Source organism: Eublepharis macularius, chromosome 2, assembly GCF_028583425.1.
Source record: "Eublepharis macularius isolate TG4126 chromosome 2, MPM_Emac_v1.0, whole genome shotgun sequence".
NCBI classification, from domain to species: domain Eukaryota; kingdom Metazoa; phylum Chordata; class Lepidosauria; order Squamata; family Eublepharidae; genus Eublepharis; species Eublepharis macularius.
The window spans coordinates 206,943,010-206,969,934 of NC_072791.1; the positions used below are offsets into that span (position 1 = coordinate 206,943,010).

Sequence of the window (26,925 nt, forward strand, 5' to 3'; positions counted from 1 at the left end):
GTGTTCTCACTCTTCAAGGAAAACTTCCATGCCACCATACCTTCTAAATGCCCTGTGAAGGCCAAGCCCTCTTCCAGTGGACCCTGAGAAGAAGAAGAAAACAGGGACTGAGATCACAAGAAGCAAGCCTCTTCTATTGCGGTACCCGTGCCAGCCCTGTGCCCACTCGCCAGCCTTTGGCCAAGGATCAGCCACTTGCCATGATTTTGAAGCATTCTGCACTCCACTGTGCCCATTATGGAAAGACTCCGGCCCCACCTTTCAGCTTTGATGCCTCTTATCATGTTGTACTCTCCTGAAGTTCAGTATGTTGACTCAGTCTCTAAAGGACAGATTGAAGATACTTTCATTGCCAGTGCAACGGCATCCCCCCTGGAAACAGTCTAGAGAGCATGCTTACTCCCCCCCCCCCCCCACCTAGGCTGTGAGATTGATCCTACTATGGCCAGTCTCATCCCTGAAAATCAGCAGTGGCCACAAGCCCTGTAGCACTAGGGACAGCTGGGACTCGTATTCCTAGAGCCACCATTGCTCATCACAATATCAGTCCATGTCCACTCAGTCTCATACCCCCTGAGATAAGTGCTGCTTATGGGACTAGTCTCAACTTGCTCAGCAAACCTGCCCTACTCCCACCACAGTAGGCTTCAGAAGGACAGCCTTGCCCGTTGAAGAGCCCTCCATTGGCAGTGACTGTTTTATGGGCTTCTTCCACTGATGATATTGATCAGTACTGAGACAGCTCTCTTTGAAATTCATGCCCTTGGGAACGAGGCTTTTCCACACCACAACACTCAGCTGTTCCTACTCAGCTTCGAGCCATCTTGAACCATCAGTCAGCTTCTAAAACCCCTCTGAAGCAGTTGTTTGTTTGTTGTATGCTGCAGATCACATACCTGAAGCATTGTCTGTGCTGCTGGCACTTTTATAGGGGATTAAGGGTGCTTGGCTGAAAACCTGCTTGGTGCCTTCTACCACTAACCACCTTGAGGATATGTTTAAAATCAAGCAATTATCTTCTCCCTTCCTCTTCGCACATCCAAAACTCAACTCCATTGTTGTGAAATTAGCTTTCTCTCCAGTGGATATGGAAGGATGCATGCTTGACAGCATGGGCCATAAATTTTATTCACCAGTGGTCTTAAGCCTCAAGACAGACAGACAGTACCTTGCCTATATTATGATACATACACCTACTTTGGGAAAAGTATTGCCATTACTGGATCATCTCCCACAAGACCAGTGTTTTTTGATCTTACAAAGGAGGCCCTCGAGTTAACAAAGCTGCTGAACACTGCGAGCCTTTAGCAAGTGCTATTGTCATACAACATCATTGTGTGTGACTGCATTTCTCCTTCCTATCAGCTGAAGCAAGAAATCACATAAGAGAGCTTCCTTTTGGAGGAAAGGGCCTTTTCAGCTCAAAGACAGAAGGTATTCTCAAAAAGGTACTTCAGAGTAGATTCAGGAACCTTGAATTGAAGGAGCATATGTTTCACCCCAACCTAAGCTGTCTATTGTTAGCTGCTAAGGAGTTTTAGAGAAGGATGTTGAGAGCATTAGGATATCCAGAAGCTATTATAGATGTTTTGTTGTTTTCTAAATGAAAATCCACAAGTATAGTATAAAACAGCACATGGAAAGCCTTCATGACATGCTGTGCCAAAAGAGGAGTTCAGTCACACAACAAAGTCGAATTAGCCTTTGAGTTCTTACACAGTGCTCTACAGAAGGGACTGAAAACTAACATCATGTACAGGCAAGTCTCAGCCCTGAACTGGGCTCTTGTCTTATTAAGGCAAGAGGGGTATTTTAGCTCATGTCAATATACGTAGGTTTTTGAAAGACACTGCCTTGAAGAATTCACCATTTTTTCCTACAAGGAACTTGAATTGGGTCCTAAATGTTTTTTCAAGCCTATGGCAAAGGTGTTCTCCATAGGGGGCTAACTCAGAAGACAATTTCCTTGGTGGCTATTATGAGCAAGAACTTATTACAAAATGAAGGTGAGCCCCTTCTCCATGACAAGGCTGAGAGAACCTGGAGCTTTAAAGGCTGAAAAGAACCATTGGAGAAATTACAACAATCCTGCCTGCACCTATATGGAAAGGGAAAAGATGAAGATTGTGTCACTTATGCCTTTTTTGTTGGCCACTTCGTCACGTGTTAGAAGACTGGCATTGCATTTTATCCATAAATTGAAAAGTACTGAGATTTCAGAAACATGAGAGGTGCATAAATTGGCCCCAGTACATGTAACTTTCTTTGCTAATGTTGCAAGCTTAGATGTTTCTTCTGATTAACTCTCTTGTATGCTTTCTATCTTTTTGTTTGCTCCTGTACCTCAGGAAATCCGTCAACTGCAACAGAAACAGGAGGGCTATAACAGGGAAATTTCAGATCTTCAGGAGACAATAGAGTGGAAAGAAAAAAAGATAGGGGTAGGATTCTCAGTCCTATCAAAAATGTTGTTAATTACCATTGTTATCATTTAAACCAAAGAATGCTATGAAAATGTGTGATATCTGTTAATACTCCCAAGAGTTTTTGTGCTATTCAAGAACTTTTGCATGTACCTGGAGCTGGCTGGATTTCCCATTCTGGTTGCAGCTTCTTGTGCTGAATTGCAGACTGCTCCGGAAGCCCACCCAGCTTTCTCAGGTGGCTTTTAAAGTAGCATTTGGGGCTGCAGTTGGGAAGAGAGCTCTCAGAAGCTGCTGGGCATAGGCAGTAGCTCTGCCCACAGCAGTTTGCACCCCAGCTGTTGTACTTTTACACTGCAATCCTAAGAACACTCTTCTGAGAGTAAGTCTCATTTAACAGACAAGAGCAGGATTCTGAGTAGACCTGGTTAGAATCGCTCATAATCTAGCTACTTCAGTACATATAGTGAATACTACAAATTGTATTTGTATTGAGCTAAATAACTACATACCTTACCTATTGATTGATTATTATATTCGTCAAAATGTGACAAAATGCACATACATACTACAATATTCATTGCGGTAACCCGACTTGCAACTATTTTATAGTAACTACCTAAACAATTTGGAGAACAGATAAGTTTTTTTAATTAAAGAATTCAATAACCAAAAATTCTGCAGTTGGGGTTATACAGATGGAACAAATTTCAATGCTTTATCCACTTTATGGTTTTAAGATAGGTTTGATGATGGCGGGTTGAAGCTCTTGGGGACAATGTGGGAGATGAGTCTAGCTGTAGGGCAGAAGGGGGAAAGACCTGTGTGGTGCTAGGCAAAGAAGTCCCACCATGAGTGCTTCTGTGATTTCTGCAGATGTGTTGCTGAATGAGTATGTCCCAATCATAGAATGTACTGCAAATTGCTCATTCTGATTGTTATACCACATCTCAGGCTGTTCCTTTCAGCAGGGACTGTGCTTCTGGTATTTGTCCCAGGAAAATTGGTATTTCATTAAAGAGAATTCATGGTGCTCTTTATAAGGTTTGGACACCATGTCTCTCATGCTTGCCACAATACATTATCTTAAGTAAATGTTCTTGCAAGTGGATGCAGCAGTGTGCCATGTTAAGCAGCAGTACATAAATTTGCTTGTGATACGTGAGTGTGTCTTGCAGAGATAATAAAATTTCCAGAAATTTTGAAGCCCAGAGACTGCCCCCAGGAACAGCACAAGGTTTTGCAAAAAACGTATACAATACTTACATTCTCACCAAATCTAAACTTAGTTTACTGCTTTAATAACATAAAATTGTAACTCACTTGTAACCTACTCAGTAGAGATGGGCATGAAACGAACCACGGAACAAAATTCCGAATGGAACGGTGGGTTTGTTTTCAAAGAAACGCGTTCCTCAGGTCCGCGTTTTTACAGAACAAATGACTTTTCCTACCGTTCCGTTCCATTCCATTCCGTCCCGTTGCTGGTTCAGGAAGCCAGACACTTTGCGCCATTCAATCCATCACCTAGGCAATGGTGGCAGTCTTTTGGTTGCCCCCAATCTGAGGCCTCCACACTTGATTGGCAGCTTTTCCTGCAAACAAGAGAGCTCCCACTCTGGCCCATCCAGGCAGGAAAAGGGCCAGCCCCTCAAAGTAGCTGCCAGCAGATACTCCAGTTTTTGCCACTGCAAAGAGAAAACGACAGGAAAAGGGGGCCATGGATCATGCCTTTCCCAGGGTTCAATCTCTCTGAAAGTTGGGGGGTCTTTAGAGGACAGTGAGGACTAGGTCCCCTGCAAATTTGGTGGGTATTGGACATTGGGAAAGTCTTGTTTAGTTTGGCTGTGAGCGTGAAGGTGCCTGTCCTGGGCTCCCTCGAACCAGTTCAGAACCGGCTCAAGTTTGGCTGATTTGTGGTTCGTGTTCTGTGAAAATGAATGAACCACGAACCATGTGGTTCGTTTTTCCCCAGTTCTGTGCCCATGTCTACTAGTCAGTAAATACAATTGCAGTGCTTGGGCATATTTATGAAATTTAAAAGTATATATGCAAAATCGCAAAAGCGAATTTGCAAATTTGGGTATATTTGCAAATTCGCTGCAAATTGTTTCACCTGATGAATTCTTGGAACATGTATCTTAACGTTTACTATCAGGGAGGTAGAGGGGGTGTTGAAAATGCATAACGCAAATTTTGTTGTAAAGAATGGAAGTATACGACTTCAATAGAAACAGTCTGAGAGATTAACAAGTAGACTAGCAGCATATTTGGATATCAGACTTTATAACACTGAAAACACTGGAACTATTCAAAACTGTATTAGCATAAATATTGTAGCAAATTAATTATGGACAGAATCACCTTTCAACAATAAACATAGCCTTGAAAATGCTAGCATCACAAGTTAATAAGATGCTTGTTTCCCAGTCTACGGGTGTCTGTGTGACGTTCATTTAAGGAAAGGGCAGCAAAGGTTTAATCACAGGGGTAGGGGTGCCAGCAGATTCTGAGTCCTGGCTTCTACTATCTCCACCAGGCTAGACCAAAGTCATCAGAGGAAGGCAAGCAGCAATCCCTGCCTGCTCCTGTCATGAAGGTGGCAGCATCTTGGAGGCATCTTGAAATTGAGTGTTGAACAGGTCTACATTATATCCAGAAATCACTCCGTAAAGCTGTAGACTGCTTTACATAAAAATCTTTATACTTCACATTTTGAGTTACTAAAATCTTGTATTAAAAGTCATTGCACTCATTCCAAAAGAGAAAATATTTCACAGGAGTCTTTTTCAGTACTGCCCAAAAAGTCCTCAGGGGAAAATAATGAGAATAAAAGGGTTTGTTTCCTCCCAGATTGTTATAGTTTTAGCCTGGGCTTTCTATCTCTAGTGCCATCTGAGAAAGCATTATTCTGTCCCCTTTTTATTATTATACTCTACCAGTAGGGAAAGCAAGGACTTCAATTCATTTTCACTTCATTTTGCCATGTATCTCCTTCCTGACATTTTCCTCTTTCTCTATTCCTGGCATCCTCCATATCCTCTTCCCTTTTTCTGCTTCCTTCAGCCAACCTTTCTTTTAGCTATTCCCCCCCTCCCAGTCTTCAGTTTTATTTACTCTTCATTTGCTTTCTTTATTCACCACCTTTTCTCCCCACTGGTTTAAATCATTCTCCTCTCCTCTATTTTGTACTCACAACAGACCTGTGAGGCAAGTTAATGCTGAGTGTGTGACTGGCCCAAGATGGCAGAGTGGAGATTTGAACCTGGGTCTCCCACATCCTAGTCTGACACTCTTAACTGCTGCACCAAATTGGCTCTCCTGCCTTCCCTCCCCCTCCTAACGTCTCCTTGGGGAAAATCTGGCCCCGTTGCATAAGATGTGAGATAGCAAGTGGCTCAGGTGAATTGTGTAGTGGCCACTGCCAGGCCTGGTCAAATTGTGCAAGTTGTGTGAGGGCTGCCATTGGACCCAGGCAAGTTGTGCGACATCATAGCCACCAACACGCCTGGGTGAGTTGCTCAAATTGCATGGTAGCAAGTTATCCAGTGGTTATTGTCGGGCCTGGAGAGAGGGGAGGCCAAAATAGCCCTGGAAAAGACCCTGCCTCTACCTCTCCCTTTTACTGACAGAAACCAAGGTTCGAAGGCTGGCATTATTATTGTGGTAGCTTCGCAACATCCACAATGTCCAGAAAGCATCAATTCCTTAAAACTACAGCCAATACTTCTATTATTTTGGGGGGAGGGTTCATTCCCCCCCCCCCCGTGTACATGGATTGACGGATAGACCGGACCCTTACGATTCTAAATAAATACATTATTGCAGTGAGTCCATGAAAGCACTTTTCCCTCCTTTCCCTAGCAACCCCCCCCCATTTTCCCCCCTAAAAACACTGCTTAAGGGTCTGGGGATCTTCCAAAACAATATGTTGCACAGCCCAAATATCCTCCCTTCTAAATTTTTCACATAAACTTTTGTTCCATTCATAAAGCTTTCATAAGAGTGGGGGAGAATTAGTTTTTTGACACAAGTATTTGGGAAGGTCTTCCGACTGTTGGCAGTTGCTTTTTGAGGGGTACACGTTGCTGCTGGGAGGAGCAGTTGATGTGCACATTTAAGAATATTTGGTAATGACATCTGGTGAAGAATGAGTTACATTTTTAATATGCAACTGCATTGTTTCATTTTTTTATGCTGTAGTAACCTTCGTAAAGCTATCAGCTACTAAACATACAGCAAAAGGCTAACATAATGAGAGAAGCATTTACTCACTATTGCAATTTATATAGTATATATAGTATTATATTAGTATTACTAATAAAGAAGAAAGTATATATAAACTGTAAAAAGAGGAAATAAACTTAGGCAAAAACATAATTTGTTGTGATAGGGTTGTGTGACTTGGAATATTTGTGAAACTGTGGACTGTAGGGGCCAATCTCAGTTTAATGAAATAAGCCTGTTGATATGCATTTGTATATGTCCCCGTAGGTGTGAAATGTTGAGAACATGGCACATTTGTGAAAATGGCAGTTATTAAGATCTGAAAAGGAAGCCTTCATAACAACCACAAATTCTAAACATCCTTCCTCTTTTTGCATGCAAATTCTATTACCTCTGCATATCTGAAACCTGCTTATTCTTATTGCTAACTTTCATTATCTTTATTTTTCCCTTTCCTTGTTGACTACTTATCTTTTGCTGGTTTCTTGGAAACTCAGGCATTAGAGAGGCAGAAAGAGTTCTTTGATTCGATAAGAAGTGAGCGAGATGATCTTAGAGAGGAGGTGAATATACTGAAGGAACAATTGAAGGTATGCAGAAACAACAGAAAAGCTGACCTGAGCTTTGTGATAGGGGCAAGATTAAATAAATGTGAGTAAAGTGGACCAGCTTTACACTTGCTGAGCACTGACTGTATTGTCAACCACTACAGCAAAATTCTGCTCTCCAGTCAAAATTACCATTAAGGAAAAAAGTTGGTATATAAGTATTATTCTTAATATTAAGGAACATTAAGAATAATAATAACAGCATGCTTATATACCATTTTTCAAAATAGATTGGTGCCCCACTCAGAGCAGTGAACAAAGTCAGTTTTATTATTAGCCCCACAATGCAGCTGGGGACTGGGGCTGAGAGGAGTGGGCTTACCCACAGCCATGTGCTGGGCAGAGGGCAGTAGTAGGATTTGAACCAGCAGAGTGCTGATTCGCAGCCCAACAACTTAACTACTTATCTACTGTGCTACAGCATTATTTGATAGAAGTCCAAATCCAAAATTGGGTAATACCTTTTTTTATAAGAACCATCCTCAGTATTACAGACCTATGAAAGATTTTGAGTTTTCCTGAATATCATAGATGCATGTTTAAAAAAACCTGCAAGGTTACTCGATTTTCTAGGGGGTGGAGGATGCATGTATTTTTAGGTGGGGAGGGGGTTGTGTTGGGGTTCGTTGTACTGTATTTGTTTTTAATTTTTATTTGTAGGCCACCTTGAGCTATGGAAAGGGTTGGGTATATATATTGTAATGAATAATTTTACTCTGTTTTTAAAGTTGTGGAAGAGAAGAAAAAATATTTCTCAGGCCATGATAGTAAAGTATCTGGTCTGCAGCCTGTTCCAGATGTGTTACGAACCTAACTAGATTAGTGCTTGGCAAAACTGGTCAAAGTTGCACCAAAGCTTTCTTGGAAGAAGGAATATAAAACTCGTATTCTCAAAGGGAGTTAGCCATTTTTCTCCCTTTTGCTTCTCGGAAGGCTTTAGTGCAGCTGTTTTGTGATATTTTGATTGGTCCTGATAAAAATTATTACATGACACTTGTTTTTGGATTTTTCTGAACAAGTCTGACTGGGCAATATCATGCCTCTTCTGCGCTAAAAACATTAAAATAAATGCAAGTTGCACAGCAAGCCAGATGCAGAGCGGTCTTAGAAAACAGTCTGGTGTAGCTGCTGGCGTAGTGGGTTTGGGAACAGTGAAATTCAGGGTCATATCCCCATCTGGCTATGAACACACTTTGCTTGCCAGTGCTACTATCTCTCAGGCTGACCAACCTCACAGGACTACTGTCTGGATAAAATGATGCTGTGAACTTCTTAGAGGAAGGGCAAAGATAAAAGTGTAATTAGAATCTTTGCACAGATCCAGATGTCTCTATTCATCTAAATAATGATCAAAATGCTTGTTGTATTTTAAAAGATATACCAGAGGATATGTCCATAGTATGCATGTCTATGCTTTGTGCCAAGTCTTGATTTGTGGCTCTACTAGCATGCTGAAAACAAATTTCATATCCTAGTTACTCTGCTAATATAATGTTACTTTTTATGATTTTACCTACAGAAGCATGGAATAATACCCAGTTCAGAGGTAACTACCAATGGAGAAACCTCTGGTGATAGACTTTCAGATTCTTCCACAATTGTTCCAGTGACGAATCATGTTGTTAAGGTAGCTGAAGATGGCACTCTAGGTAGGAGCCTTCTTTTTTATCACAGCTTTTAAACAAACATGGTTATAATCTGAACTAACAAATCACCAGCATGCTGCTTGTTACTTCTTTGCATTTTATTTTCTACTTATGCTGATGATCACATTGTGCATACTACTTTTTTTCTTTGCATTTAAAAGGAGACATTAAACTAATGCCTTCTGTTTCCCAAATCCAAAAAGTGATTTAAAGGCATTACAGATTAGTAACAGAACATGTATAAGAAGTGTGCAACTGTTATTGTGTATAGAGCACATAAATGTTACGGTGTCCCCTGAAGTCGTTTTGCGAGTCCTGAGCAACACATGAGCATATTTTTTTAAAAAAATATTCTTCGTTTATACTCCACCTGTCTCTCCAGTGGGAACTCAAACTGGTTCGCCTCATTCTCCTCTCCTCTGTTTTATCCTTACAAGCAGTGAGCCTGTGAGCTCGGCTGAGAATATGTGGCTGGTCACCCGGCAAGTTTCCATTGCAGAGTGGGGATTTGAACTGCATCTCCAAGATCCTAGTCCAGTTCTCTAACCACTACACTATGCAAACTCTCTGAGTTGAGATAACTAGATTAATAGTGCTTGAATCCTTAGAGTAACATGGAATAATTTTTATTCACACTGACTCATACATGATACAACAAAATAATTATACTTTTTAGTACTGTGATTTTGAAATTATCACAGTTCTGATGAGCATCTTTTGGACCCTGTTATTTCCCTGAGCAGTAGAATACAATTTTAGGTTTAAAATACTCAAAACTCTCAGCAAAGTCAACAGAGAATATTCATTTTTATTTTTTAAGATTGTCTTGTTGATTCTTATGAAGAAAACAGAGAACGTTAAACATGCTCCATTGCAATTAGGCAATTGTGAACTTGGATCTTGTGATAAATTTCTGCTAACAAAAGGGGGAGCAGTTTTTGCTCATTCTCCCACCCCCCTGCCGACCCTCTCGTTTGCCCCTCTTGTTTCTGAGGTTTTCTTGTCCTCCAAGGCAGCAATTTGGGAAATACTTAGAGCTGTAGCAAGAGAGGAGAGATAAGGAAGTCCCATTCCACTGATAGAAATGCCTTCCATTAGCAGAGATTTAATGAGGGATAGCCAATAGGAAGCAAAATAATAATACATGTATATCACTCAAACCCTGTTTATGAAAATAAATCCCCCTTTAATAATCTGAAACCTGTCCTTAATAAAATTACTTACTTGGAGTTAAGTTCCATTAAAATTATGAGAATTCTGTCTACATAACAATATTTAGTATGTCAGTTGAGATTACCAGTTGAATTAGAGTATTAACAGTGAGTATTTCAGTTGGGTCTGTGAAACCTTCACAATTTCAACCAAAGCAGAACAAATCAGATTTATAAAGAGTAGACTATATTGTTATTGGGGATGGAAAATGTTTCACTGTTCATTCCACTTACTAATTCAATTGCTTCTTTGGCTTCACATTATTGGCAAATTTCTTAACCTGTCTTTCGATTCATTCTCTCTTCTGGGTTTTAAGCGAGGGTGTAAGTTAAGTAGTTTCCCTACTGTGTGGACCCTTCAACTTTCTTAATAATCTTTTAGGCAGAGCCATTGAAATGGAGATGAAAAATGAGAGTTTGGAGAATGTGAGGAAAAGAGAAATCTTGCAGAATACTGAGCAGGAGGAACACAGAGAGGAGAATAAGGAGATGGAAATTGTGCAGGAATGTTTGGACACAAAGAAGTTGCTCGCAGATGGAAATGTGGAGACAGAGAAAATCACAGAAGGCAAAGTTGTATCAGCGCTGTCATTAAACAGCGGACTTGAGGAACCAGCTAAAAATCTTTCAGTGCGTGTTCCAGGAAATGTTTGTTCCCTTAAAAATAGTGATGTAGCTGAATTAAGGGGTGAAGGGGGGGTATTGGGTAATACACCAGAAGTGAAGGAGGCTAATGCTGAAAACATTGAACATGGAAGTGTTGTAAATAAAAGTGATAATCAAAATAACATAGCAGATCCATGTATTGATGCTAATCAGGAAACAAATATAGTGTCAGAAGTACTCTCCCAACCACTGAATAAAGAAAAGCAGAAAGATGTTTTAGTTGACGAGCCAGGGACCAATAATAACGAAGCGTTTGAGCAAACTTTAGATTTTGTGACTAAGAACCCCATGGAAATATCCAGTCCATTAGAACCACTGAATAAAGAAAAGCAGAAAGATGTTTTAGTTGACGAGCCAGGGACCAATAATAACGAAGCGTTTGAGCAAACTTTAGATTTTGTGACTAAGAACCCCATGGAAACATTCAGTCCATTAGAACCACTGAATAAAGAAAAGCAGAAAGATGTTTTAGTTGACGAGCCAGGGACCAATAATAACGAAGCATTTGAGCAAACTTTAGTTTTTGTGACTAAGAACCCCATGGAAACATCCAGTCCATTAGAACCACTGAATAAAGAAAAGCAGAAAGATATTTTAGTTGACGAGCCAGGGACCAATAATAATGAAGCATTTGAGCAAACTTTAGATTTTGTGACTAAGAACCCCATGGAAACATCCAGTCCATTAGAACCACTGAATGAAGAAAAGCAGAAAGATATTTTAGTTGACGAGCCAGGGACCAATAATAATGAAGCATTTGAGCAAACTTTAGATTTTGTGACTAAGAACCCCATGGAAACATCCAATCTGTTAGAATCACCGATATCAGCAGATGACACTTCTACAAACACACCAAGGCCTAATGATGAACACCCATGTGATGCCAGAGAAAGTACAGAAAACAAGAGTGATTTGGAGAGAGAGCTTGCTGAAGGTGAAGGAAGTTTCGAACTAACTGATAACGCTGAATGGAATAAAAAGAATACCAATAAAGCTAAAGAAAAGAATGTTACAGAAAATGATGTCCTCCAGCAGGAAACCAAAGAAATAGCTCCATCAGCAGAGAAGGGAGAAACACTGTGTACCAGTGAAAATGTACAAGCTGAGTTTGTGGAGGAACAAAAACAAGTTAAAATGGAGGAATCCCAGTCCATGTCTTTAAAACATGATTTGTTGGTTGAAGAGGAACAAAATGAGCAAGAAGCAAGAGAAAGTGAAATTAATACTGGGAAGAGTCAAGCTAAAAAGACAAAAGAAGGAGAAGCATTGTTGGGAGCACTGGATGCTGATTCTGAGAAGAATGAGCAACATACCACAAAAGAGAAAATCACTGAAGAAACTGTTGTAGAAAGTGCACACTTTACAGAAAAAGCTGTTGTAGATAGTGTGCCACAAAGTGAATGCCTGGTCCATGACGAAAGAATATTAGAGGATGACAGGGAGATAAAATCTGAATTCATACCTGATGGCAAAACACAGGCAGATATCTCCGCTGCTCATGAAGAACTTGCCAAAGAAGATCATGGAGAAGACATTCCAACACAAGTTAAATATGAGCCTACAGGAGAGCAGTGTGCAGAAGAACAAGAAGTTGAAATTATTCAGGAGCCAGCTATAATTACAATTACGGAGCATACTGAAGAAGCAGCCCAAGGGAACAAAGTGGATGAGAATCCCAGAAAGGCAGAGGACATGCATGATACTGTGCCAGACATCCGGGATGCTTTTTGCGTTGAGTCACGAAAGGCTGACTTCAGTGTTCGAGAAGAAAAGCCCGAGAGTGAAGATGAAGATGCTACAGAAGAATATCATGAAGCAATTGATTTTAACGAGCCCCCTTCTGGAGAATTTAATACTGCTGACAGGAATGTAAACGAAGGTGATGAAGAGGAGAAAAATAATCAAACAGAAGAGACAGGTGGAGCTGCAGAAGAGGCAACGCAGAATGTGCTCAGAGATGATTATGACAATGAGGACAAGGATAAAGAACATGTTGCAGAAGATGATAACGAGCAAACCTATCAAAGCTCTATGAACAAGGTGATAAATGAGAGTATATTGACGGAAGGTGATGAGAACATTCAAGAAGAGAATCAAAAGGAATCCGAAAAAGCGGAGCATTTGCAAATGGATCCTTCCATTGCTGTGTCCACAAAGGCACCATGTGAAATGTTGTCTGGCACAAATGGAAATTTGTTAGATGAAACCAACACAAAAGAAATTGCAGAGCAGCAAAAAAACCTAGGAAGAAGAGTAGATGAAAGCCAAGAGGAAGCCCAAGTGACTAGGAAGGGTAAAGGTAAATCTCGGGAAGACTGTGTAATATCGTAATCTCAGAAGCTGGGTTGTTGTTGCATGTTACATACTAGATAAGTTTCAGGGTGAAAAATGACTTTTGTGCAATAAACCAAAGAAAACTTTTCTTACTTCTGCTTCTTTAAAAAGGAAGAATTTCATTGTGAACTGATTTAATATAAATACATTTATGAAGCTCTTTTCCTATAGCAATTATGAATGTATTGAAGATTTTCTTTAATTCTCAGGTTTAATGATCATTTATCATAACAGTACAAATCTATCAATCATGTTAATTTTTAGTGAAGTGATTTTAATCACATCAAGAGTACACACCATGTTTTTATCTTTTCAGTATTTGAATGAAAGCTTCAATGTTCTTAGAACCTGATCACCTTTCAGTATAAGTTAGCAATAAGATGTCAGACAAATTTATATTTGATTCCTGTCATTGTAATGTACAGTACTTTCATTATCCTTAAAAAGCAACGGGTAATTTGTTTTAAAGATGAACATTGTTCGGTTTTAATATTAACACATTCTAAATTACTACCATACTGTGTTGACAAAATATGGTTAAAATCCTTCGGTGAACAGAAGGGTACCTTTGGATCCAGACCATTCGCTTTAGCTATTTTGCACTGAATCAAGCTTTTATCTTCTTGAATGCGTCCAGTTCACACTGTATTTAGCCTTTTTATCAACTAACATTTGTTGCAACGTATTTCTATCTGTGCCCTCCCCAAACACTGTACAGAAATGTTTTCTTACATGTATTACTTTCCCCCTTTACCATTTGCTGGAATGCAGGCAAATGCGAAGTTCTCCTTGAATACCTTAATCATTATTTAAAACCAAAAAAAGAAAAGATAGTGACTACTGCTTCTTTATTTACAAAACTATTACATAGTATACTTTTTGAATAAAATAAATATACATTTCTAATTCATCTCTCTGTGCCTTCTTTCTAAATATACACCAACTAGGAGGGTTTTGATTGTATAACTCAACATTTTTTATTTCGTTTCAAGCTATTAAAATCAAAGGAAGGTGCAAACTATAGAGCTGTAGTACGCTAAGCATGCAACAGATGTATGTGTTCTGTGAAACAAGAAAAAGTACAAAAAGAAAATGCAAAATGTATATCCCATGTGTTGAGCTGAATATAATGGAATAAATGCTTTATACTTAAAATTTGCCCACTCTTTGCAAAGCCATTTATAATTAAATTGATACTGTTCCTAATGTGCTTATAACACTCTGGTATCTTGCTGCTTCTAGGTATCCCTGTTGGTTGGTTTCTTAGATTTGGCAGTTGGTCACAAAAGTTAATTTGCTTCTTTATGCAAATAGGACTAGGATGCGTTAAACTTCCTCTTGAGCCAAGAGGAAAGGTGGGATATAAATATTTTAATAAATAACTTTAACATAATTATATATCTACCTACTACAAAATAGGCAAAGTGACTGTAAACATATAACTTGCTAACTGCTATTTCAACTAATTATGCGAGTTATCTTTTAAAGATTTATTTAGTAATAATTTTAAGGAATGTGTTGAATCAAGCTGTTCGTTCCTGCTGCTGATTCCTTCCTAGGATTGCCAGGTCACCTGGGGTCCAAACTGGGGGATGGGGGACAGGTGTCTTGGGGGCCCCTGCATGGGGGCATTTTCCTTAGAATCAGAAAATTTTAAGGAAAATACTCCCACATGGGGGCCTTCCTTTGATTGTTGTGCCAGGAATGATGTCACTCCTGGTGCAACAATAAAGGCTTCAGAATGTGCAGAAGTGTGCTCCAGAGCTCCCCAGCCCATTCCCCGCACCCCGCCAGCCAGGTAGAAGGCAATGAGGAGCAGAGGCTGAGGATGGAGAATCCCTCAATCCCACTGGGGGACTGTGAACCCTAATGCTTCCTATAAAATTGCTTTCTGGTGGGTTAGAGCCAGTGATCCATAGATGCAAGAATTGCAGATTTTTCCCTATTCTCCTTTCCAGCTATAGGAAACCTTTTAGCCATGCAGGTCTGGAGTCTACAGTGGAAAGGAAGAAGACAACAAAATCATTCTTTCTGCCTATTTCATCAGTATCATTACGATGATAGGAAAAAAATGAAATCCGTCCCTCAAGTCAGAATTGACTTATGGCGACCCCTGGAGTTTTCATGGCAAGAGACTAACCCAGGTGGTTTGCCATTGCCTGCCTCTGCAAACCTGGTTTTCGTTGGAGGTCTCCCATCCAATTACTAACCACGGCTGACCTGCTTAGCTTCTGAGATCTGACGAGATCAGGCTCTCCTGGCCTGTCCAGGTCAGGGCTACAGTGATGGGAGAAGAGGGCAATTTCTCCCCTGCTTCATTGCATTTCCCAATTCACATGGCTGTTAGTGATCAGAAGCCCAGCTGATTTCCCTTCTCTTTTCTCTGCCCCAAGTTCAGGCTGCAGAGGGAAGGAGAGAAACGAGCTCTTTCTCCCTTCTCTTTTGCAGAATAGACATTAAAAACATTGCATCTGTCCCGGTTCAACTTGGAGGGGAAGGAAGAGAAATGAGTTATTTCACCTCTCCCTTTTGCAACTATTGCTATTACAGCAATTTTGCTGGGGGAGAGTTGAAACTGAACCTGTCTCCTAGCTGATCCCCTGATTAGCTGCGAATCAGCTACTGGCCAACAGGTAGTGTAAGTTGCTTGATTCAATCCAAACCTATTCTTGATTGGCTCAGGCTTACAGACCGATCATGAGTGTCAAATAGGTTAAGATCAAGTGCCAAATAGGTTGGTTGAGAAATTTGTGGCATCCCTAATCTTGATACCACTTGATCAAAAATGGAGTCTCACAGCCTATAGACATGATTGTTTAATTTGTCAAGCTATAGTTAAATTGCAATATTTTACAAAATCTCACTTGAATTGCAATTTCATAAATCATTTGAGCTGCTATTGCTTGCTGTACTACAAAGAGCAAACTTGATATTTGAGAAGCTTTCAACCTGAAGTAAACTAGCCAAGGTCTACTAATATCTCGTTAATACTAATATCCTGTTAATTCTAAACAGAAGTTAGGAGTTCAGGCCTTATGTCTTCATAACACGGAAACAGTGCTCCATTTATAGGGATATAGGCTGATAGTTTGAGATTATCCAGTGCTGGCCTTCATGTGCTAACATTAGATGAGATGAGGTTGGTGAGCGTGTGTGCCATCTCAGCTGCAGCACCAAGCTTTAGATTTTTTTCCTGCGCAGGCCTAACCAGCCAGCTCGTCAGTATCCTTCTGAAAGTCAATAAAGAATCACAGACCAGTCTATTCTGGGGAGGGGGCTTTGAAGGGGGCTAGATACCAATATGCCATTTTTATGGACGGCTTTTTATTCTGTAGCTTGTATTTATTCTGTTTTTATTGCTTCTGAGTCTTTTATGTATCATGGCTGTACCTTTTTAAATGTTAATTTGGAATATTTTTTTTACTTATGGATTCTTTGATACTTTATGCTCATTTATATGGTTTTGTTATCGTTTTGTCATTGTTGTTTATTAACTGTGTTCATCAGTTTCTTGTTTTAATGTTGTAAACTGTTCTGAATATTTTGTAGAAGAAGAAAAGTAATCTAATGAATAAATTAACTAAACACATATAGCTATATCTACTCAATAGTCCTAATAGAATGAGATTCCTTGTGGTTGCTGGTTACCTTCTGTGCGAAGGACAATTATTGGTTTCCAGAGAAATGCATAAGAAGCTCTTTGCATACTTCTTTTTGAACATTAATCATCTTCTGCAATATTCTATTAAATATCCTGTCGACTTGCGAAAGGTACTCGCATGTGGTGAGGTATGAGAGCCAAGTGACCGAGGAAGGGGAGCTGGTGATCAGGATATATAAAACGAAGGGGGGAAGCTTGTTTCTTAGTTCTGAAGTAATGCTGACAGCATTTAAGATGTATGTTTAGTCTGAACACATGAAATGTAATGATGACTGTTGTATGACACAATGAACTTCCTCTGTATTTGAAAAAAAAAATTCCAAAGCCACCCACTGGAACTTAATAAATACCAAATGACCAAATTGTTTCTGGGAAGCCTGTAATAAAGAGTGATTGAATTTTCAATTGTTGTATGACTCATTGTAATTGTGTTGATTTCTTCGTAATACTATTTAACTGTAAAGTTCTATGAGATTTTTGTATTCCAGTGTTTGACCCTAGAGCTATTGCATGCTAACTTACAGTAGAAGATTAGCCGCTTTGCATGCAGCTGGGTGCTTCTACTGAAGTGAAAAGCATGCTCCCTTGGCTGAAAAACCCCCTCCCAGTCCTGTTTGTGACCTCATTTATCATGGTACGTGCATAACTACCTTTATCATTAGTTTCACTAACCTTCATCTCTTTCTTTTTTCAATTACATACAAACTTTGATATTTTGCACTTAAGCAATAGCCGCACAGAACATTTTACTTCTCTCTTTTTTCCTCCTAGATATTCGACTGAAAAAATTAATTGATGAACGAGAATCTTTACTTGAACAGGTAATCACAAATTTAATACTTCTCTGGGTGTTATCTCTTTGGATGTTCTTGTTTCCCTACAAATTAAGGTGAATTTACAAGGTCACATTTTTCATTTGAGGATTTGAATGGCATAACATGGCTTTATACGGCTGACTACAACAAATCCATGGACTTTATAAGATAGAAAATGGAACCAAACTAAGAGAGATTTTTGCAATGTGGTATGATGCTGCATTGTGTTACAAACAACACACATTATGTTGTAAACATATTTGGGGCCGTTTGTATTTTAAAATAATAAAAGTGCAAGCAGTTACTTGAAATTATTGGTCCCCTATTCATATTTTAAACAAGAAACTTTGAAAATACATTCCTTCACATATTCATTAAAATATTCGACTCCCTCTTTTCTCCTTAGAAGAAGGCTCAAGACAGTTTTCAATAACGTAGCCATTGTTTAAAAAACACAGTATAGAGCTAGGGACAGACCTGGGGAATTTCTACATAAGCCTGAAGGAAGACCCAGGGGTGCAGAAAACTCTGAAATCTAAAAAAAAGAAAAGAAAAACGCAAGATTACTTCTCCCCAGAACAACTCAAACAATACTTGCTTTAAGAAAATAATGCCCACTGAACTCTCAATGGCTGTTGGGGATAGCTAGGCAACCACAACATTACCAAGCCTTCCAAGTCTTGGTTTCTATAAACCGAAGCTGGGGGTGAAGGGACTGAGAGGCTGAAACAGCCCTGGAAATTGTACTGCCCCCCTCAACTTTCATGTCCCCTGATGGAGGAGGACTGGTCAGAGACAGGCCCAGTAGCAACTACTGGAAACTCACTACCCACGCAACCCAACCTGTCTGTGGCATAGAAATGCCTGGGAGGGAAAAGCAGGAAAATGTAGATGAAAAACAGTTCCCCCCACCCCCATTTTTATAAGTGCTATTTTCCATTTTTTTGTCTTTTAGAATGAGTGAAATACTTCTTAAAGGTTTTTCATACTCACAGTATTTATAATGAAAAAATCTGAGGTACTTTTCAGTATATCTAGTGAAAAAAATGGAAAACTTAGGGGAACATCCAAAAAAATATGAAATATTATATCTTTTGGGGTGAAAAATATCTTGTCTTAAAAAGGCATTTCACTTCTTCCAAATGGCTAGCATGAAGACAGCTGAGGGATTTTTCATGTTTTCCAGTCGGAAGGTTGAGAAATTTGGGGGGAAACTGAAAAATGGTGATTTCCCCCCCACTTTGGAGTGAATGAAAAGTACAGTATGAAAATTTAGTAAGTAGAGTATGATACTTTTATCTCAGTCAATCTGCCTCTTTAAATTATGCCGTATACAACATTTTCAAGATTTTTTTGTTTAAATGTAAATAACTTTGGCAACAGTTAACATGCGTTCAATGATAATACATTATTAAGTGTTCAGTGTTCTCAATGTTATAAATTTAACAATATCCAATTATGCTGGTAGTCCTACCTATTGTGACTGTATGAGAGTGTTTCTGCCCAAATAATATAGAAAACAAAGACATTTATACTTTTAAATTACATAAATGTTCCAAATTGTGTGCTAATTTATAAATTATGCATTATATATTATTAATCAGTAAAAGAAGTTAGGTTTGTTGGGAGGTAAATATTGCATCTATGTCAGTTTTTCCCCAAATCTCCATTTCCCCCCCCCAACCCCCCTCCCAACCCTTTCCCCATGGCTTCAAAATTCCTGGAAATTTTACATCTCTGTGGTGGCAACTACTATGCAACTCAGCCCAACCCAGCAACAGCAGCCACCACACAAATCAGCCCAACCTAGAGGTGGCCATGTGCCAACTGGGCCCATTCACCATGCAGCATGGCCCACCACCAGCCACACTACTCAGCCTGTCCTGATTTTTTTCAGGGGGAGGCTGTCGGGGGTAAGGAAGGAGGGAAAGATGAAGGCACAGGAACAGATAAAGATAGGCTGACGGGTGGGAAGGAGAGAAGGAAGCAGACCCAGCAATGATAGTCATTGCACCATTGGCTCAGCACTAGAGCCTCCAGGCCGTTGCAGCCTCGGGCTGCTGCTGCCAGCTGAGCTTGCTGGGCGTTGGGGAAGGCCGGAGCTACCTCCTCTGGCCCTTCCTGCCCCTTAAATGGCTGCGGTGCGCCGGTGCCGCAGCGGTCATTTGAGGGGCAGGAGGGGCTTTCTCCGCCTCCTCCGTCCCTTCCTGCCCCTCAAATGGCCACTGTGGAGGAGGCAGCTCCGGCCTTCCCCAACGCCCCGCAGGCTCAGGGGGCGTGGTGGGGGTAGGTGGGGGTGGGATGATGTTGAAAGGGCGGCGGAGCCCTTTAAACTCAGCCCCAAAGCTTTCCGAAGCTTTCTGAAAGCTTCGGAAAGCTTGGATTCGGGATTTCTGAATCGGGGCCGGATATCCAGAATCTTTCCGGATCAGCTCTGCTTCAGGTATTTTACTCAAAGCGAATACCGAAGCTCCGCTTCAGGTATTTTACTCGAAGCGAATACCGAATACCCTAGTCAGGACTATTGTAGCAGCAGCACTGGGCGGTTTGGACAAAAAGAGGCAGAGCATATTGGTGACATCCAAATTATATCTCCAAAGGATACGATAAAGATTAAATAGCATGGTGGATAAAACTGAGCCTTCTGGAAATCCCACACTGATTATAACTGATCTCCAACAGCAACCATCTGATTCTGATCCATATGACATGGTTTAAACCACTCCAGAGCATAATCCTTGATATCTCCAAATACCTCAACAGGATGGCATGGTCCACTATATGAAAGGCTGCTGATTATAACAACAACAACAATAATAATAACAACATTCAATTTATATACCGCCCTTCAGGATGACTTAACACTTTACAAATTATGTCATTATCCCCACAACAAAACACCCTGTGAGGTGGGTGAGGCTGAGAGAGCTAGAAGCTGTGACTGACCCAAGGTCACCCAGCTGGCTTCAAGTGGAGGAGTGAGGAATCAAATCTGGTTCTCCAGATTAGAGTCCCATGCTCTTAACCACTACACCAAACTGGCTCTCAATCCAATAAAAGCAAAGGAATAAAAGTATTGCCATTACCTACATTAAAACAGAGATCCAGAGCTAAAGCCAGCAAAACATCTCTAGCCCATAGATCAGCCTAAAAATAGTCTAGGACAGATGTGTCATCCAGGAAGGCCTGGAGTTCTTAGTCAGCCCTACATTCCCCCCTTTTCATCCTGTGCCAGTCCTATCTTCAGAATTTACCATGGGGCTTGTGTATCTATCCCCCTAGGATTAAATTTACATCCCTCTTAATCCCTCTTAAATTTACATCCCTCTTAATCCCTCTTAAACACATATTTCTGCATTCTTCATGAGATGCAGCCTATGTCTTGCAACTGGTCCTTCATTAAGGAAGATCAGGCCATGGTCCCAGAAACACGAACCTCTCTCAACAGTACCATTTTCATTAATAATTAGTTTCACAATCAATTAAAATTAATCTTACTAAAAATTAATTATGTTAGTTGCATCTAGTTTTGTAAGCACCCAGAATCCACTCCAACAGGTCATTTAATCATCTTACTATAATACTATGAGCCAATCTTGCTGTTCCACACATGCTATTCTGAGCCCCTTGGAGAATGGGCAAGATAAAACGTTACTAGATGGTTGTAAAAAATAACCAAATCAAGACCCTTCAACCAAAACTGCATATATGAGTTTGTCATTAATCATAGTAATTATTTATTCGTTAATCAAAGACATTCATTAAATTGATATAGTTTGTTGAATAGTCAAAGTGTCAATCTATCACATTATTTTGTTAAATTAGACATAGCAATTGTTGTTTGCTAGTTCATTGTTAGTTACAAGATGTGATTGGTAGCACAAGAAAAGAAACAAGTCAAGTCTGTATGTGAATTAGTCAGTTAGAACCATATTCCCTTGAGCTATTATTTTGCTCTTTTACAATTTACTAATGTAGCATCAATCCATTCCACTTCATGGTATTAAGCTGTTAATTGGTCCTTAATGCATTAAATTAAGTAATTAAGATCATAGTCTTGAAGAACGGAGAGGGATATTACATCTTACCACTGCATTGCACTCTTCTGCAGCATTAAAAGCTTGTCAATACTCCTTTCCCCAATTTGCCTGGGTTTTAGTTAAAAGATAAAAAGATAACAGCATGTGTTTGCTATTCTACTCCTACTTGGTGACCGTATTTCATGCAGTTGCTGCTGCGCATGCCAAAATCTGGACAAGATGACTCACCTCTTTTGGAGTGGAATGGTTGGGGCTGCCTGTCCAAACTCCGCCTATCAGTGACAATAATGATGCTGTTTCAAAGCATGTTACTTGACTTATTTCTGAAAAAATTAATTGCATCATTTATGGCTTGCAGATTGTAAAATTAAAAGCACAACTGGAAGAAAAGCAGACCAGTAAAACTGATAATTTACATTTGGAAGACGGAATTTTAGAAAACGGGACAGAAACACATGTGATTGATTTTCAAAGTAAGGTTCATTTCTTATTGAATATTCTGTATTCGGTCCTCACATAGATTTTTACCATTTGTATAATGAATATACGAAATATATACATCATTAAGTTTATAAATGACTATCTTATCTGCTCTTGCCATTTTTTACAAGTTACTGATGGCTCTGCTCATGTAAAGAGAATACTATCTCTCCAGCGAGATGTCGACAAGTATTCACTGCTTGAACAAGCCAGTTGCAAATTCATTAAAGGGATTATCATTCTTGCATAACAGAGAATCAAATGAATACCCTTTTTCCTGTTGTCAAACAGATGTGGGCAAGAATGCTCATGGTATGGTCAATGATGACTGACAAAGTAATACACAGCATCCTCAACTCTCCAATCAGAGATTAAGTAATAGGATTCCTATCCTGGAGATAATATGTGTGCACATTTGAAAACATATGACATCAATTTCCAACTGGTTAGCGAGATTTCATGAGTGTTTCCTAAGATTTATGAGAGCATGTTGGAAGGCTCCTAGCAATGATCGTTCAGTGTAATGCAGCAAAAAGGGCTCAGGTTTCACTTCCAGGATCAAAACTAAAAATGGCATGTGATCCCGCAAACTTCAGTGATTTATTAATCACTAGGGTATGAGAAACATCAGATTCATAACTGGAAAATACTGGTAATTGAACAGCTCCATATTTAGAGGGCAAATGTTTTATAGTAGGATTGTTTTAATGGCCATGGATAAAGTAACTCGTCTCATCAAAAATTGTTTTGATTGTTCTCACATTTTTAATTTCTTCAGGAGATGCAAGTAGACAAGTCAGTGACCTCAAATTTAAACTTGCAAAGTCTGAACAAGAGATTACTGCATTGGAACAGAATGTAAGTTTATGACATGCTTACGGTGCTCTTGCTCATACAGATGTTTTGTCATTTTTTATCTTAAAATGCTGGGCAGGAGAACGCTGTGGCTCTGATACGAAGCACATACGCTACAAAGCAATTCCTCCTGAAGCTCAAAGTGGAACAAACTTTGATTTCAATGCCAAACATATTTAATTGGATGTAAAATGCAGGTTTTGGAATAAGAAAACATCATTGTTGGCATATGGTTCATTATTTTCTTGAGTAATGGAACTTTTATGGTAGATCATTGTGTTGCGGGCAATGGCTGCTGTATAGCAGACAGTTTTAACTGGGCAAGGTGTTTTCTGAGTTATCCAGCGGCATGTCCTGAACAAAAGATCTTTGGTTTCTTAAAAAAAATATTTTGGAAGCCTTTCTCCAGTGTGTGTAACAAGTTACTACTTATCTAGTTTTGAGCAGTTTGTTTGGTATACTTTTTAAAAATTACTTGCATCAGCCAACTTAAATACATAAATATACAGTTTAGAAGACAGTATTCAATTATGACCTTTTAAAATTAATGACCTTTTAAAATATGAGTCTTCACTCATAGACGCTGAAGTAATTGCTCCCAATTAGGAAGCAACTCTGGGGGCTAGATTACTTGAAAAAATATCAATGGGCAAGGAAAATGGAACAAATTAGTTCTATATGTTTTATGAAGAGTTCTGCTAATACTGGGTGATGGTTACTAGGCTGCCAAAATGAAAAGAGGATCACTAGATTTGTTTTGTCCTACTTCTAATCTTACTATTAAGTTCCTTCCAAATTAGATAATACGATTGGAAAGCCAAGTTGCTCGCTATAAAAGTGCTGCAGAAAATGCGGAAAGAATAGAAGATGCACTGAAAGCAGAAAAACGTAAACTCCAAAGAGAGGTAATCCATACACCGAACTATCGTAGATCACCAGAAATACTTATACGACTAATTGCTGTTCCTCAGTTGATGGAGTACAAAACTTGTTTCCAAGTTTCTACATAGGAACTACCCCTACTATGACTTTAGTGTCTCCTAACCCAATCAACAAATGCAAATATGCTCTTATTTTTAAATATAGTTTCAGGTGGGTCTCCATATCGGTCTGCAGTAGAACAGCAAGATTTGAGTCCAGTAGAACCTCAAAGACCAACAAGATTTTCAGGGTATGAGCAGAAATTAGCAAATGCTAGATTACAGATAATTAATCTGTAATCAGATTACAGATACAGGTACAATGCAGTCTGATTACTCTAATCAGACTGCATTGTACCTTTGCATTCTGAAGCCGTTCGCTGCAACACTCTTCCCACCTTCTGGCTGGGATATAAAGGCTCAGGGATCTCCACTCCTACTTGTATCTGAAGAAGGGAGCTTTGACTCTCAAAAGCTCATACCCTGAAAATCTTGTTAGTCTCTAAGGTGCCACTGAACTCAAATCTTGCTGCTATATTTGAAAGTTTCAGTTGGAGCCTTTCTGCTAAAGGAACAGATCCACCAGATTCCTGAACTGCTACAGCACCCCTTTGAGGGAGATGTAACGTGAAAGCAAGTGAGCACCACTTGTTTCCACTCCAGAATTTTAGGGATCTGAAGATTAGCTGGTTTCAGCTGTCCAGGGAAGGCTTTATCATATCCAGACTTCCCAATAATTTAGCCCATTAAAAAAATACTGTTACTTTCTTTTTTTGGTGAGAGTTGGCACAGTCTGATCACTAATTGGGCTCGAACCCAGAAGACTTTGGATTCACCCCCTGACCTGAGCAATCCACTTTGCCTTCTGTCTTAAAAATACACTCATTACTAGTCACAGAGCTGTTATAAGGATGAATGAGCTACTAAGGACTCTGCAACTAGCTTTAAATATAATCTCACTTTCAATTTATTCCCAGCTTCGTTCAGCATTGGATAAAACCGAAGAACTTGAAGTAAGCAACGGTCATCTAGTTAAAAGACTTGAGAAGATGAAAGCCAATCGGAGTGCTTTACTTTCTCAGCAATAGATGCCAGCTTTCACTGGAAACCACTTGACTAAATGGCAACTCTGCTACGAAGGCTAATGTTTGTATCTGTTTGGGATGTTTTGTTTCATGCCTTTTGAGAGCAACAAAAGTATAACAAGGGGAACCCATTTGCCATGTTCTGCAAGACCGAGGTTCTACCTACAGATTCAAATCTGCTGCACTATATGCATAAAAATAACTGCTCCCAACACCTGACCTTGTAGATGCCCTTCCTCTCCTGAAATGCATGCAGTACAGTACCTGTATGCCATTTAACAAGCACACTGGGCATCCTGTAAGCTCCTCATCAGAAAAGACACAGCAGCTGGCTGTTGACGTTTTGGACATGGTAGTGAAAGTCTAAAAGATGAAACTGGAACTTGAATTTTCTTTTTATTTATCGTTAGTGGGAAAATGACTAACTTTTGGATTTCCTCTTGTGGCGGTATCGCCAGCTGTAGCAATAGTGATAGTGGTAGCAGCCTCTTCATTTACAGAACACTGTGGAACCACAAGCCATTATGAAGCAAAACTCCTTCAGTGGGGAAGTCTTGGAAGCATACAGTCTTGGAAGCAAAAGTGACCTTATAAGACTTTGCTAATAAAAAGCTAGACATTCTGGAGGGATTTTTTTGCACCTGTTCAGTCATAAGACTATTTTATTTCAAGGTCAATAGGCAATAGCTTCACTTAAAAGAAATTTCAGCTTTTTATTTGTATTTAATCCTGTATTTAGAATTGAAGTAAATGACTTCTTTTAAATGTAATGTTGCAAAAAAAAAGAAGATAAAATGGAAATCCTATGTTTTGAAAATGGTTGTATTTCATTTCATATACTATTTACTATTCACACTAGTCAGTGCTAAATAGAACATGACAGATCTTTTAAATTAAGTAACTTCTGATATTTTAGTCACATGTTCCACAACATAGCACCCGTTTGCAATATAGTGTCTACCAGTGTGGTTTCCTGGTGCCTGCTTGCTCCCGAGGGTCTTGAATAGAGCAAGAAAAACATAGGATGCTTTAGGTTTCTCCCAGCCAGCATGATGGAGCAAAAGAATCATGGAGCTCATCCCAGGCACATCGCAGCCACACGCCCGCAACTTAGAGCCAAAACAGATGAGACACCTGACGCGTGGAGGACACGCATCAGTTTCCTGCGAGGTTCCACAGGAAGTGTAGTGAGAGAGAACCTCTGCCAGGGAGAAGAGGGAGAGAATCCCTCTTCTCCCTGGCAGAGGTACTTTCTCTAGGCATCTCATCTAGCCTGTTCAGCTCCCTCTCGCCACCACCGGCTCCCCTTCCTCCCCTAAAAGCACTCCACAGCCAGAGGGAACCAAGCGTGCGGGCGGCAGTGAGAGGGAGCCGATTGCACCGGCAGTAGTCGGAGGGAGCTGGCAGCGGTGATCAGCTCCTTGTCCCTCTCGTCCCTGCCAGCACTCTCCTCTTGCTCCTCTAAATGCATTCAGGCAGCCAGGAGTCGAGTATGCTGGCAGTGGCGAGGACAAGGGCCTGTTGCTATCGCCAGCTCCCTCTTGACTGCTGCCAGTGCAGTTGGCTCGCTCTCGCCGCCACCTGCACGCTCAGCTCCCTCTGGCTGCAGAGTGCTTTTAGGGGAGCCGGCAGCGGCAAGAGGGAACCAAACGGACTAAACGAGACACCTAGAAAAAGAACCTCTGCCAGGGAGAAGAGGGATTTGAATTATTCTCACCTTAACACTCCTTCTTTTGGAAACAAACCACCAACAGCATCTCTTCCCAAAAGCAAGGAAACTAACCCTGCTTTCCTCCACCTCCTTGATGACAGGAAGGGTATTTGGAAAGAGACTAACCAAAGGTCAGTATGAAATACTGTGCACTTAGTGTGTGTATATACATATTAAGGGGAAGGGTCATCTTGCTATGGCTGTATCTAAAGATGTAACATTTTTAGAAATTTTGAAGTCACT

At 40.0% G+C, this 26,925-nt stretch overlaps 1 protein-coding gene across 11 annotated transcripts in view; it reads left to right on the top strand.

The window, feature by feature from the left end:
- LRRFIP1 (LRR binding FLII interacting protein 1) overlaps positions 1 to 25,788 on the top strand; it is a 98,001-nt gene extending 72,213 nt beyond the window's left edge. For 6 of the 11 annotated variants that reach the window (XM_054970263.1, XM_054970264.1, XM_054970266.1 and 3 more), the window contains 4 exons: positions 2,349 to 2,441; positions 7,148 to 7,240; positions 8,778 to 8,907; positions 10,498 to 17,181. In XM_054970263.1, the coding sequence (XP_054826238.1) occupies positions 2,349 to 2,441; positions 7,148 to 7,240; positions 8,778 to 8,907; positions 10,498 to 13,112 (2,931 nt within the window). In that variant the 3' untranslated portion in view covers positions 13,113 to 17,181. Of the gene's footprint in view, positions 1 to 2,348; positions 2,442 to 7,147; positions 7,241 to 8,777; positions 8,908 to 10,497; positions 17,182 to 17,547; positions 17,598 to 21,989; positions 22,105 to 22,889; positions 22,970 to 23,766; positions 23,872 to 24,863 lie in introns of those variants that run through there. The other 5 variants (XM_054970272.1, XM_054970273.1, XM_054970271.1 and 2 more) reach the window with 4 other exon arrangements.
- The last annotated feature ends 1,137 nt before the right edge of the window (positions 25,789 to 26,925 follow it).